This window comes from Cornus florida, unplaced genomic scaffold (assembly GCF_030987335.1).
Source record: "Cornus florida cultivar Cherokee Brave unplaced genomic scaffold, ASM3098733v1 CherokeeBrave_3.0.0_Hap2_Chr04, whole genome shotgun sequence".
Taxonomy (NCBI): Eukaryota; Viridiplantae; Streptophyta; class Magnoliopsida; order Cornales; family Cornaceae; genus Cornus; species Cornus florida.
Genome location: NW_026775574.1, coordinates 76739269 through 76754245, shown reverse-complemented (window position 1 = coordinate 76754245; position 14977 = coordinate 76739269). Strand labels below are relative to the sequence as shown.

The window sequence follows — 14977 nt, the reverse complement described above, 5'->3', positions numbered from 1 at the left end:
ATGGAATTGGGATCCCTGCCTTATTATCATCCCTAATTGAGCACTTTTTAAAGATTTAATAGTGGTTTCAACATCACATGAATCAACTCGATCTTTTAGTTTTTTAACTCTGAAAGCTGAAGCAAACGCACGCACACATGACACAGCACTAAACCTCTCCTTCGGAAAGAAAATATCATACCACCTGAACAAACGCCCATTGATGAATCAAATAGATTTATAGATTTATGAGAAGTTTGAGTTATATATTTATCATGGAAACCTCCAATAATTCTTGTATTTCTCTTCTTTATCATCTTTCTGTCGCACTAGCACCTATCAAAGAAGTGAAAGCTAATCTCAAGAAAAGACCAGAAAGATCATTTTCCAAGTTCAAGAGAACTTTTTTGTTGAAGTCCTGTTGGCCCCATTATACAATATATATATATATATATATATATATATATATCTCGACTGTACCATACTAGAAATAAACCATTAAGAGAATCCAGTGGGGACTGATAGAAACAAGCTTACTCTAAGTCTCCCTAATGAGAAAACCCCCGTATCAGAAAACCTCACAAAGGAATGTCCTACATTCACAAACACTAATAACTACAAATTCACAGCACTGAGGCATAGAGACAGCTAAAATATGTTTCTAAAACCAAAAAATTACTCCAAGCCATACTACAAATAAATAAATAAATAAATAAAAGGAACTACCAGAAAATCTCATTAAAGTTCAATTTATTTAAGATTTATAAAAGAAATAAAGAAGTCAACACAACAATGTGATTTGAATCCAACTACAATGGCACATTGTTCTACATTCACCACTCCTTAAGAAAAGGATGCAGCAAGATATCAAAGACAACGGAAACCAAAAGTTTGACCAAGGTATTTACAGAATTAGAGTATCAGAGGATCAAACCTTTTACCTCTTCATACTTCGGAGGCGGCTGCTCGTTTGGCGCGGAAGCCTTAGGAGACTCGGATAAATGAACCTGAGCAAAGTCATCCACCATTTTCCTTCTCTGTTCATCTTCAGCTGTACCCACTTTCTCTTTCGTCTTTTGGCCGACTTCTCCGGCTGCCTTTGCAACTTTATTGAAAGCACCGGTTACCCACGTAGCCCCGGTAAATACATACCGGTTGTTCATTATGGCTGATCCAGCACTACTGACTTTTTGCTCAGCAGCTGCAAAAGCTGATTTGGCTTTCTCGGAAACCTGAAATTTCTGATCTACTTCCCGAACTTTGTCATTGACAGCAGAAGTCCCAATGCTTATCTTCTCACTAAGCCCGATTTTTTTGTCAATGGAAGCGACTTTAGCTGAGGCCGACGAAGTCAACTGGTGCTTCTCATCAAAGCCCTTTGCTTTATTGACAGCATCTTTGCCTAAAACAAAGCCCTTCGCAAGCATGCTGCTGACAACGTCTTCTGCCTTTTGGAAAGCAGATTCACCACCACCTGGACTTTTGTTTTCTGTTGTCTGCAAAGTTTAAGAAACAATAGGTCAGAAACACTAGTCTGTTGTGTTAAATATGAGAATTTAAAGATTCTGGATGATTCCTACAAGAGGTGGTGCCAAAGCAGCAGGAGGAAGCTTGTAATCTGGATCCAGAGTTATGTTTACAGATAGATCAACTATTGTCGCTCCCTGAGATCACATGAAAAATATTAGGCAAAAATTTTTGCTCATATATCATCATTTAGGACAATAGGGCCCCATCTATTTTCCTTAAAATTTAGAGCCTAATAAATATAAGGTCATTTTAAAGGTATTTAATACCAAGACTTGCAATATAGAGCCAGAAATATTAGCAACAAAATTTTGGCTGCTTTCTGTTTTTTGTCAATATATTATATGAAGATTGGTAAGTTAAATAAAAAGAGTGCTCATATATGATGCTTAAACTCTAGGGAGAGAAATGTTATACAACTAAACAATTCCAACAGAGAGTAAATATATCCATTCGGCTAAACAATTTTCAACAGAAAGTAAATACATCTTGCTCTTACAATAACATTTAATATTGCTCACAGAATTTGAATAGAAAGAAGCCTCTACAGCCTGTTTGGAAAAATTAAAGCCACTGCCTAAAATCCAACCACCAAAAAGGAGAAAAGGAAATTTCAATCACAGCCCCAGACGAATGCAATTGATCCCCGCCACCCTTCACCACCTGCACCTACTCAACCAATGTTCCTAGGGTTATAGATCTAGCAATCATAGAAACTAGTCCTCATTTGAGCCTTAAAAATTAAAATCCATTTTTTGTTTTCAATTTAATGGAAATTTGGGAATTTCTGGATGGTACAATTTGTTAGTAATTGAGCAGAATCAAGTGAGTCAGCTTAGTCTTTTTTTATTACTACAAGTTGATGATTATTACCCATTGCAAGAATGGTAAATGACATCTGCAGGATCTAATTGCATTCCTTAATATTTAAACGTCAAGGCTAGTTAAGATTTAGTTGATGCAGACCATAAGAAGCTCAAGAAAGAAAGAAAGAAAGAAAGGAGAAAGAAAAAGGGCAACCAAAAAAAAAAAAAAAAAACAGAACACTGGAAATTTGCTCAATGTCAAGCCAGGAATCACTTAGGACCTACTGAAATATTGTTTTTAGTATTAATGAAGTTCCAAATTTTCAGTTAAAGTTAGTTTATTGTTAGTTTATCTTTACTTGTGTTGTTGGAGTCAAGGTTATTTTGATCATTTCCAGAATTTGCTGCACATGGTCAGTTAGAAGGTCCATGAGTCATATTTTGAGTCAAAATGTGATATTAGGTCTGTATGCATGATTTTTAGTAGCTATAAATGTCATGCCCCGATGCAAGAAATCCATTAATCTCATATAGCTATAATTCACCACCTCTATTTATGCACCACAAGCTACATGAAAATTTGCAACTCATCCTGCTGCCCTTGCTAAGTCATCACTCTTGCTCTCCTACACTATGCTATTTTTTTTTGGTTTCATCACAAAAGCCTAAGAGGCTGCAACCCTGTACACAGGCTGTATACAAAAGAAAAAGCTAGACAACCAAAGGAGCTAAATGACTAAATCATATTCTCTGCAAAGTCCAAAAAACACTGATGATGGGTCAATCTGCCAAGTAAGGACTCAAAACTGCTCTTCAGCTTATGAACCAACTCCTCCAGGCCTCCACATCCTCAAATGACCTCCTCCTCCTTTCCCTCCAAACGCACCATATCAAACAAAGCAGCATTATTAACCAGCTCTTCCTTCTGTCACTGTCACCGATCAAAGAAACACCCAATCCATCCAAAACAGTTTCAAAAGAAATGCCCAAACTTCCCAGCAAGCCCAAAATACAAAAACGAATGATTCACCAACTCCGCACAAATACAACACCAATTATGAATAATATTCTACATTTCTTACTTAGGCTGTCAACCACAAGATACCAACTTTGAATCTAGGCGACTTTTGACAGTTTGACACATACCATGCTAAAAAAAAATACAAGAGTTGGATATTTTTTACTTTGCTGGAGCCTTTCAGATGGTAGAACTTAAAACTCAGCACAAGTGATACAGTTCAAAATATCTTGTGATTAAACATACAAAAATTTACTATAGGTTATGTTTAGGATGAGTACAGGATACATTTCAATGATTGAACATGCTATAAACAGGTAAATATAACGGTTTCCAATGGAAAGTTTATTCAAGCCGTGAAAATGGAATATATGATATTTCAGTCCTCCTCATATTTCCAATCAACTTACGAGATGGGAAAATAAATTAATATATACTTTCTGGGAAAAAAAAAAAAAAAATTGAATATGTGTGTGCATATAAAAAAATCACATAAGAAAAATAATATAGGATTAAATATCCAGATAAGAAAAATCACCGAAAGAAGAACTGCAGTCTCTGCTCCTTGTGAATCCTTGAAGGTTACAAATGCAATTTGAGACCGCTCAGTATCACTGCATAAACAGCCTATAAGAGTGGAGTTCATATAATACTGTTAAAGAAAGGTCCAAAAAGCTGTGAAACTACTTCAGGTAGTAACCTCTGCATTTCAACATATTCAATATCACCAGAAAAGGAAAAGAACTCCTTGAGGTCTTGCTCAGATGCCCCTAAGGAAACGTTGCTGACTTTGACAGTTCTTATCTGTAGAGAAAATGAAATAACTTGATGGCATTCCCTTTACAACACAGAATCATCATAAACATGAAATTATGAAGTCTTGAACCAAAGGATAAATAATGGCCACAGGTACAGCATATGGAACTATTTGTTGGTTGGTGGATCCGTAGCATTAGAAAATATTTTCAGAAGGTATTTAGCTTCAATAATAATTCAAAAATAAAAAGAGTAATCGCTCCTGCTAAATTTGTAAGTAATAAATTAGAAAGTTTTCATACAGAAAAATCACTTGTTTATCTAGAAACATTAGATTTTTTGAAATGCTCCAATTAGTTTTTTTACATCATTTTAATGTGAAATCTATCAACTTGGGTGGGGCCAGTGGTGCCAGTACAGAAAATGACAGCCATATCATATATGGGTTGCAACCATCTTCTTAGTGGCCTATATGGATGATGATTATTTTCTTCAGATTGTATGAAATTTACAGTGTTCCTTATCAATACCCATGGCTCATCCCAATTTCCTTTTCTAAGAAATGATATTTAGGAGATTTCCATCTGTCAGTGATAAGTAAATCTCATGGGTTGCATGACATACATAACCAATACACATCCACCACATGTATGAATAGCTATAAACATGTCTACCCAAGGAAGGTTGCTGGTTTTCATCATGGCCAATATACCGAACACTGAAAACTAAGCCATATATATATATGTTTTCCTTAGGCAAGAAACATACACAACCGTTTGCCCATATCGAGACTTGAACCCTCACTTTCTGCTTTGGGAGGTAGAAATACCATTGGGCTACAGACCTTGGTCCTTGAACTTTTTTCACACTCAGACTCACATATTCAGTTCTGTTAATACAAGAGCACACATATACAGTGATACAATTGTTTCCATATTTAGGAAGTTACTACATACAAATATTCAGGTCAAAATGCAACACTCATGTGTGCCTCTGTAAATATGAACTTTTAAGTATTGTGCTAAATAAGATATCCTGAAGAGTGAACAAAAGAGTACCTTCTATGAACGTAAAGATGAAGCACTAATTGTCACTAATTTCGTGTTCAAATAACAGCTCACTAATGTCACAAGTATGGTGTTCAAATAACAGCCAAAACCAATATGGTACGTTTTGTTTTAGGAACCTCAAATTAAAGAGATCTCATAGATAGAAGCTGCATAAAAGATCATCGCAAGTGCAGAGAGCATGAAGCAAGAGTATATAGTTCAGGAGCACGAAAGTTAATGAGCTGTCAAGCAGGAGGCAAATAAAAGATTGCATGAATTTTTAAAAGAACGTATAAAGTGTAAAAGAAGCGTACAAAAGAATATTGAAAACTATGAAAGCATATAGAAACCAAATGGAGAAAATAGAATATGTATAATTTAAAAGCACAATACAAGGAAGCATGCTACCAAAATCAGGTATTATTTTTCTAGATAATCCTTCACTACCAAATTTGAGAATAAAGAAACGACACCCTAACTTCCAAAGAAAATATGACACTATGAAGATATCGTAATCATCAGATTCACTTTCAAACTAATGACCAGGCCTGATCAACCCAATCATTATATTTTGCCACATGTGAGCTATGGGAGTCGAACCCACTTCTTCCGCAACAGTCCAATGAACTTCTGGGAAAAGGGAATCCGGATTTCCAACTTTTGAAGCACAAAACAGAAAGAAACAAAAAAAACCCACTTGTACGCTTCGAAATGTTTAACCGAAATGTTTTAGAGTGCCACAACTCCCCGAATCCTACTTAGAGACAATGCTTTCTGGCATAAATCACTCTGCCGTGGACACCATGATAAAAAGAGTGCTAGACTATTATTACCTGTCGTCGGTACATGTTAGTTGAAGGCACTGGGAGAGGTGGCCTGGGTAAAAACCTAACCTCTAGCATTACCTACCCTCTTTATAAACATAAAAATAGAAAAAAGTAGAAGCTAATAAGTGGAAAAATTGAAATGTTCCATTTTTCCTGAAATAAGATGAAAAGGACGTTCTAATTGGATCAGAAGTTTCAGATGGTGAAGCTAGTCCAAGCTTAGATCTGGTTGATCCACATGCATTAAGCCAAGAGCCTAACTCAAATCGAGGGCCACATATCCAAATGTTTCCCCTACTTTGATTTTGGTCAGCTCATTCCAAAGTCAATATCAAATGATAGTTTTAAGAAAGCAATTGCAAATATTTAACTTCATCTTATAGTAACAGAAATGCTTTTCATTTAATACCAGTTTGTTATATGTATGTATTGGATTGAGTTTAAGTACAATACAATTCTGGGGCTCAATGTTAAGTTTGTGCAACTTTTGCACCTAGATTCAATTAGTCCCAAACTACAGTACATAGCTGCACCATTATTGGACAAGACTAGCCCAACCAAGCACTACCCACACTATTGACTCAAGCCTCCCTCAACCAAAAGTAAAGGTGACAGATCTAATGACTGCCAGCCCAAAGTTTCAATTTTGATTCTAGTCAAAGTTGGCATTCATTGTTTAACTGAAGTAAAATTTGAATTTCAGGTGTACAACCACAAAATCCAAAAAGCAAGGTGGATTGAAGAGGAAACACCACAAAGAAAACTCACTGACAGTGGTTATGACATACTTTATTTCAAAAACCCACATTTGCAGTTAAACAACTTAAACTCCAGATGATTCAAAACCACACAAACTCAAACAACCAGACTAAAAATCTTAATCCATGAAGCCACGTCATAAACAGATTAAGAACAATACCATTGTGATACCCCAGCTGGAAAAAGGTCGCAAATTCATAAGGAATTGGTATTTGAACCATTCAGATTAAACTTTAAATTTGTCTTTGTTGGTATGGATCTCTGGAGGCTAGGGGTGGCAAAAATTGACACGATCCGCCAACACGACTCGAACACGACACAAGTTAAATGGGTTTGGGTTGACTTTAAACATGTTCGGGTCATAAACAGGTCGACATGATTAACCCGTTTAATTAATCGTGTCGTGTTTGGATTGAGGGATTCAACCCGTGTAACCCGTTTATACACGTTTAACTATATATGTCATAAATAAATTCCTATTTAAGCTTTAAAATTCCGATATAAACTTGTGTCTTATAATTTAATCTTTTGTAAACTAGAAATTATTTAGTAATTTGGTTGATTAAAATTTATATTTTTTTTAGTATTTATTATTTTATTGAGTATTATTAATAATTTAAATAATATATTTTTTTTTCTTTTTGTAAATAGGACCTTAAACGGGTTACAATTGTAACCCGTTTAATAAACAGGTCAGGTTAGTATTGAGAGTTCCTGACACGATTATTAAATGGGTCGTGTTCGGGTTAAGTTGTTTAGTATAATACCCTTAAGTTGACACGACACGATTACGACCCGCGAACACGAATTGCCACCCTTACTGGAGGCATAAAGCAACAAGAATAGGCAACTAAATTGAATTAGTATTTGAACCATTCAGATTAAACTTCAAATTTGTCTTTGTTGGTACGGATTTCTGGAGGCATAAAGCAACAAGAAAAGGCAAGCAAATCCTAAGCTATATCATGTGGTATAGATTAAGACTATATGGGATCGAGGTATTGTACGTGATTTTGTTATTTCCTATTGTTGGTCAGGATTAGCTGAATAATTCAAAGAAATTAGAAAGTTTAATTTGTTCAAGTTGCTTACTTTTAGAAGGCTCTATTTTTCTAACACAGAAACATAAACTAGGGGGCCAATGGGATCAGATATCCCACCAGTCTTACCCATAAACGATGGATAATAGATGATGTGCGCATCAACCCCTGCAGTGCTGTAGCTAATGCTTCAAGTATCTCATTGAGTACGTTCGCAAGAATAAACTCAAACGAATTGATGGGGGCCCACAAAAGCGGTAGAACATATGGTTATGCTATTTCTATGAAAATTCTAAACTCAATGAGTTGGATCTTGCTCTTTCCTTGCAATACAGCCTACCTTACAAGAACTCTAGGGAACCATGAGACCGTGTTCCAACTACCCCGGCCCGGGGAAGCGTAGCCATGACGGAATGGAACCCAGTCAGAAAGAAGCTGACCGAAGGCAAAGAGTGAGCCACGGGCCGATGAAAAGAGGAAAGTAAGGAGAGGTTTTTCAAGACAATGATTTTATTGGGAATGATGGAATTATTTCATGTTCTTTACACTATATAGTTAAACAATATACTGCCTTAAAGATAGAAGATTTTGTGGCACAAAATATTTTTTGATAAGTAAAGATGTATTAGTTAGAAAGTGTTCAAGAGGGGAACGATGCCCTGAAGACAATTTGTGGCACAACATCCAAGTAAATCATCCAAGAAGCATCAAAACCCAATTTACTTTTTTTTTTTGGGCAAGCACAATATTGGAACAAGACTAGGGCAGTTCCTATCGTTCATTGCCTACCTCAAGGATTCGGTTCAAATTTGAGGCTGGATTTTTTCCCAACCAGTTGACTTTCATGACAAGAAAAAACTTTTCGAACAGCATTACGTCATTTCATAAAATCTTCCAATTTTACAACAATGATCCCAGCAAACCTTAGTAAGCCAATTTCCAAGGTTACATGAGACAGATTCAGGGCACTGGCACCTGCTATCATAAAATCTGAATGATAAGAACCCACCTCTCACCTTTACATTAAATGGAAGGACAAAAAGTCAATCTCCAGGCAGAAATCTTCCTTTTAAGTCACCCATACAAATTTTCACACACCATTCAATTGTTTAAAAAATATGTCAAAGTGAAGGAATCAATGAACAAAATGACTGAACTCTTGGTTAGGTTGGTTGTCGATTTACGAGAACCAGGTCCTCTTTATTATCTTGTATAAGTACAATTTTAGAAAAATAATAATAAATTAAAAAAAATCATTGAACCTCCTGTTTTAGATCTTGTACAAGTAAAATTTAGAAAAATAAATTTAACAACACTGAACTAGAGAGATCAAACCCTATAGGAGAGAGAAGAAGTTTATTAAACAATTTATGAAGTCTGAACCATTGAATCCAAATTAGAAATGGCCCCAACATGTAGTAATTACTAATGGAAAAAGTTTGGTAGGTCTTACAGCCATGGTGATGTAAAAGACAACTGTTAGAAAATTTGACATAATGCTGTTCACAATTACAGCCATGGTGATGTAAGACAACACTTATAACACATGCTTGTAATAAGCATAAATCAATGGTTTGTATCAATACAATTACATGAAAGTCAAGAAGAAAATAAGATCTAATTGATTACTTAAAAGAAATTGCTCAATATTCATATAATCAAGTCCTAATTGGCCGTGAGTCAATTTTCTTTTCTTTCAAGTTCATTCAATGACGAAGAGTAGATATGATAGAAGAATCCTTATCAACCTCCTTGAAATGTGAATCTACTTGGTTAAGGAGGAAGAATTTGCATTAGGGGGAAAACTTTGTTCCATCATTGAAAGCAAGTGACAAATTCACTTAACAGTGCAACTATATGCCTATTATTTGTTTATTTGAAATTTTCACATTCAATATGCGCATGTGAACGCAAGGGGAATATCATACATACTTCCAGGAAAAGTGAATTTGCACATCAATTATACACTTTGTAAAATCGTTATCAACAAAAATTTCATTTCCTAATTAACAAAATTGCTGGAGACAACTGGCCTGTATAGTGTATTTCTTTTTTAAATTACGGTCTACTCAGAATCAACTTTTTGAGCAAGGGTGTGGGAAATAAGTTTTCATTACTAAACCAGTTAAGAAGATTGGTTTTTTTTTTTTTAAATCAATTAATTCCAGATTACAAATTACACTTTCCTTATTAGTTCTCTGCTTTGTAGGAGGGGAAAGCGGGAAGAAGAAAATGTAATGAAAGATAAAGAGTAGGAATAAATAGGCTTTTATTATTTAATAGGAGAAAAAGGGAAAGGGATGGATAGAGAGAAATGAAGGCATTTCCCTCAGTTCACCACATCTATGTGTCCCCAAGTGAGGAGAAAGGATGAGGAAAAAGACTCCCCATCTTTTTGGATATTTTTGCCCACCATTTATATAATAACGATATAATGGTAAAATCATGAAACACCTCTTTCCATCCCTTTTTTTATTATTATTATTTTTTTTTTTCCAACCAAACAAAAGTATGGAAATGCCCCATCCTTTTCCTATGGCAACTTCCTCTATCCCACCCACTTTCCCTTCCAATTTTTCAACACTCTACCAGATAAAGTATTAATTTCATTCACCAAGGTTGCATATCAGGCACTTCTTTATTTAGGGTTCATTTTCATCAAGAGTATATAATAACAAAAAACACAAATCAAGTTAAGGTGACCCATAAATGTTATTATACAAGCACGTCAATTTGATGGGTATCACTACTTTGAAGTATTCACAAGCTGCATCACATAATAATGATAATGATGACAACATTCACAAGATTTAAGCACGAAGGGTCATTTAATGATGCAACTGAACCACGGAATACATGACGATAAATCTCACCGTATATTGATTACTTAATTGAGATTTTCAGTAGAAGACCACAACGAACAAGCACAAGTTCTAACCCTTATTGATGAACAAATTCAACATACCGAAGAACAACAATTACAATATAAGTACAGCTAATTAAGGTACATCCAACAAATTAAAGTAAAAAAGAGTAACTAGAAGAGAGCGTCTCCGGGTTCTTGTTTTCGGCCGACTTTAATTTGAATATAAAACTCGCATTCACATACTCAAACATACAACTCAACTCAAAGCTATATCGTATATGCAAAATCTAAATAGATCTATATCAATTAAAGCCTATTACCAGATTCAGCCTCACAATCAACTTAAAATGCAAGAACAGCACCAATGGAGGGCATGTATATACAGTTATACGCACAGATATATACACATATACGAATATTCATAATTGAGAGAGAAATGGATAATCAATACTGACCGACATGGCAAATGTTTGTTCGAAGTAGATCAGAGATCGAACGGGATACTGAGAAATGCGGCGGAAAAATCAAAGCAATCGCCGGAGATACACTTCAGCTGTTTCGTTGTCACTACAATCAAGTCTAGATATGCGAGAAATACATGTATATGTATGTGTATGTGTGTGTGTGTATATGTATAGAGAGAGAGAGGGAGGGGTTTGGGAATTTGATGCCGGCGTGGTTGAGGAGGAGAGTAACGGCGTTGACGTGTTTTTGGGCTGTGAGTGACTTGAATATACACTCCGACTCGCGGTTAGGACTTCTAGGGTGAGTTTAATATTATTTATTTATTTTTGAGGGAAGATAATTTTTTATTAACAAAAAAATATTTAAATTACCAAATCACCCACCGTAAATAGTGTTTTATGTAAAAATTGACATCATAAGTTCATAACTTGAGGGTAAGTGCCGTATTATTGTCTGCGTTCAACCTTGTATTATTTTATTTAATAATTAATCTCTAACTCTTAATATTCATAATTTAAGTGGCAGACAAAATCAATGCAATGATAATTCAACAATTGAAGGGTTATTATAAATTCAAGAGTACTAAATTTGATTTTCACATGAAAAAAATATTTGAATTTTAAATAATATGAGTAATTTGTGATAATTACATACATATATAAGGTGTATTTGCATTTATGTGTTTCAAAAATACCAAATCGAAAGGATTTCCATTTTCAAACTAAAAAAAAAGAAAAATTGAATGCTAAGATGACAAAATATGAAAAGAATAAACAGTAACAAGTCTTCTAATTTTTCATAATTAACATGTCATCATCAAATGGTCTTCTCAATCTTTTGATAATTCTATTGAAGTCTTCAATAAAGACATATCGATTGAGTGACTTATTTATCAATAATGCTATCAAGATAGTTTCTTTGTGACCAGACGTGAACTCTTCATATTTAATAATTGGATTGAAATAGTATTTTTTAAGATATGTAAAAAATAAAATAAATCATTTAATACGCCTTTCAATCAGGTGATTAAAAATGAACAGTATTTATGACTTATCCTGAGAAAACTCTTTTAGTAGCATTACTCATTGTTTATTATGTCTACTTCTGTCATTATTGAGAATAAAAGGATTTATTTATTTTTGTATTAAACTGATGAGATTGGTGGATGGTGAAAAAAGTATTTAAAATTTAGAAGTTCCCTTTCAAGAAATGATTAACGATTGAGGTTTAGATTTTTTTAGAACCTTAAACATTTTACTATTGACCGTTAAGCTCCTGCAAATCTTTTTTATTTGAATAATCTTGTGCCTATTATTAAATATGTCTTTTGAATGAGAGATAAAAAGAGAATCTATTGTCTCTTAAACAAGTCTTTTTTGTGTTGGTGGAATCAGTTTGGAACCTTCGATGTAGCATCTAAAAGAGATCATTGTTTTTTTTAAAAAAAAGGGTCACGCAGTGAAAGAGCTCATTGTTTAGTGAGATTTAGGTCAAATGTCTTAAAAGGGCAGTGCAAAATGATTATCACCAACCTTTACACTATTAATATAAGAGACGTGATAGATCTTCGGACTTCAATTGTCGACTATTCCTCCGAATATAACGTGGTTGGGAATGAGTGGAAGAGAAAGAGATGTTTACGAATTTTTTTTTAAGAGTTCTAATGGAATCTAACCACGTTATATTCGTAAAAAAAGTCGACAATTAATGCCGGAAGACCTATCGTTTTTCTTAATATAATCTTGGTTGATGGGGTAAAAAGAATCTCCAACCTTCCCAAGACTACCTCTTTTTGTGTTTTTATTTTCTTTTTATTCATATAATCATATTAATTGAAGTTTAAAATTCATTTTTAATTTTTCAGTTTTTGATTCTGGATTTTCTCACCAAAAAAAAATAATAATAATAAAAATAATAATTTTGTTTGTCATCACAAACTTTTCAAATTAAATGTCAGTTTCTTGTTCAACCTCACATTAAAGGTCATGAAACGCAATACAAATACTATATTACATGAACTTGTTAAAAGTATGCAAAGTACTTATGTCCGGAATACATTATATTTACACACATACATATATATAGAATATGTGTCCGGAAGTTTTGATTGAACCTGTACCTAAAAAGTGTATTGCATAATTTAATTTCACTTTTAACTTTTGGTTGAACATGTATTGAAAAAGCATATCGTATAATTCAATTTCATTAGGTATAGAAATAATTTTAGTTCAGAAAATAGAATAAAAATAGTTAAATGACATAAATATTTAGCAGTTTTCCCAACGTCATCAAGGGTCTTTCGTGGCTTGGTAATTGGTACAAGGAAGAAGACATACCCACTCCCCCGGCACATAACCCGAATCCATATAACATGTAGAAGATATACAAATTACATATGAATCTTACATGCTTCAACGACAATGCTACTAGAATGACATTGTTATAAACAAACAACATCGGAGCATTATTAATGTTAAAATAATATATCAAACAAATTTGAATATATCTCTATCAATTTATCCAATTTTTTTTGTATATAAATTTATCGGTTCATATATATATATATATATATATATATATATATTTTCAACCACTCCACGTGACTGTCCATTTGACAAATTGCTTTTCAATGTGACCTTCTAGATCCTGTAGTGACTGGAAACTCATGCCCTGGAGTCATCCTTTTAACTTGAACTTGACAATAAAAAAGAAGTGAGAATTGCAGTATGGAGAGTATTGGATATTTAGCTAATTCAGCAGATAGAATACCTACCAAAAATAAATCAACAGATAGATTGTTGAATTTGAGTATTAAGGCAGCCACATATAACCAAGTAGGCAATGTAGCAAACAAGAAGAAATCATTTTTAGATAAAACAAAATTATCATGATTGAAATGCGTGGTACTTCCTTACCTTCTAATTGTAGAAGGTTGAGGGTTCAAGTCCTTGTAGGGGCATGTGAGTGTGTGCGAATGTTTACCAAGATAAATACGTAAAACAAAAATAATAAAAAAATTGAAGAAAAAAAGAGCATAGACCATTGTAAGAAATAGCTCACCTTTGATGACTCAGAAGGAGAAGGAAAACAGATGGTCTGAAACATGAGCTAAGCTGTAAGTGAGGCTACACTTAAAATGGGACAAAATAAACTTATTTTCGGTAGATATGTAAAGCAATACACTGGCTCACTGAATCAATGACATGTATTATAAGATAAACACGAATTCAATACTGAACAACATAAAAATGCAAGACCTGGGCTACTTTTTATTCTATAATGCTTTCACGATGCATTTGGAAGCAAAGAATTGACGACTTGGATGCCTTGAAATTGGAATCAGAGAAAAGTTAGTTAAAACTTTAAACTACTTTACTCTAATTCCGAATCCAAGGGCCAAGGCACCAATTCCATGTTTTGAAAGGTAGATTCAAATTATTCTAAGGATGCCATTGCTGAATCAGTGAATTGATCCTTTTATATCATTATTCTGATTTGGAAAAATTCAATATAACTTCGACGTAACAATGGGAAAACATCCACAAGAAAACAATAGGCATACTGGTTCTAGATAAACTCAAATCCTAAAAGCAGAGTCACGATGCTTAATTACTAGCAAAAAGATGTATTCAACCATATATATATTGTAAACCATTCAAGTTAATTAGCACATCACAAACTTTTCAGATAATATTAACAGTCATAACAGCATATATCAAGCACTCAAAAGGCTCATATCACTGATATATACATATATAAAGAGATTACTAATACATAATTTCCTTCTTTCTTTTCCCCCAATATTATACTTCACATTAGCTAAGAAAACTCAAAAAAGAACTCCAACAGGCTTATCATGCGATACTCTATCCAAAACAGCTACTT

At 33.9% G+C, this 14977-nt stretch overlaps 1 protein-coding gene across 1 annotated transcript; it reads right to left on the bottom strand.

The window, feature by feature from the left end:
* Positions 1 to 702: 702 nt before the first annotated feature.
* LOC132303572 (binding partner of ACD11 1-like) lies at positions 703 to 11385 on the bottom strand. Its single transcript, XM_059800869.1, has 5 exons — positions 11083 to 11385; positions 4031 to 4134; positions 3869 to 3944; positions 1560 to 1643; positions 703 to 1475 (listed from the first exon to the last, which is right to left on the bottom strand). Exons 1-5 carry the CDS (start codon positions 11086 to 11088, stop codon positions 900 to 902), a joined length of 846 nt encoding a protein of 281 aa, XP_059656852.1. The 5' UTR covers positions 11089 to 11385; the 3' UTR covers positions 703 to 899.
* Positions 11386 to 14977: the final 3592 nt, after the last annotated feature.

Excerpts from the sequence above, each read along its gene's own strand:
- LOC132303572 (XM_059800869.1), bottom strand. Across the intron at positions 3,945-4,030 it reads GAATATGTTGAAATGCAGAG|TGATACTGAGCGGTCTCAAA; the intron begins GTTACTACCTGA and ends CTGTTTATGCAG. Across the intron at positions 1,476-1,559 it reads CTGCTTTGGCACCACCTCTT|ACAACAGAAAACAAAAGTCC; the intron begins GTAGGAATCATC and ends TAAACTTTGCAG.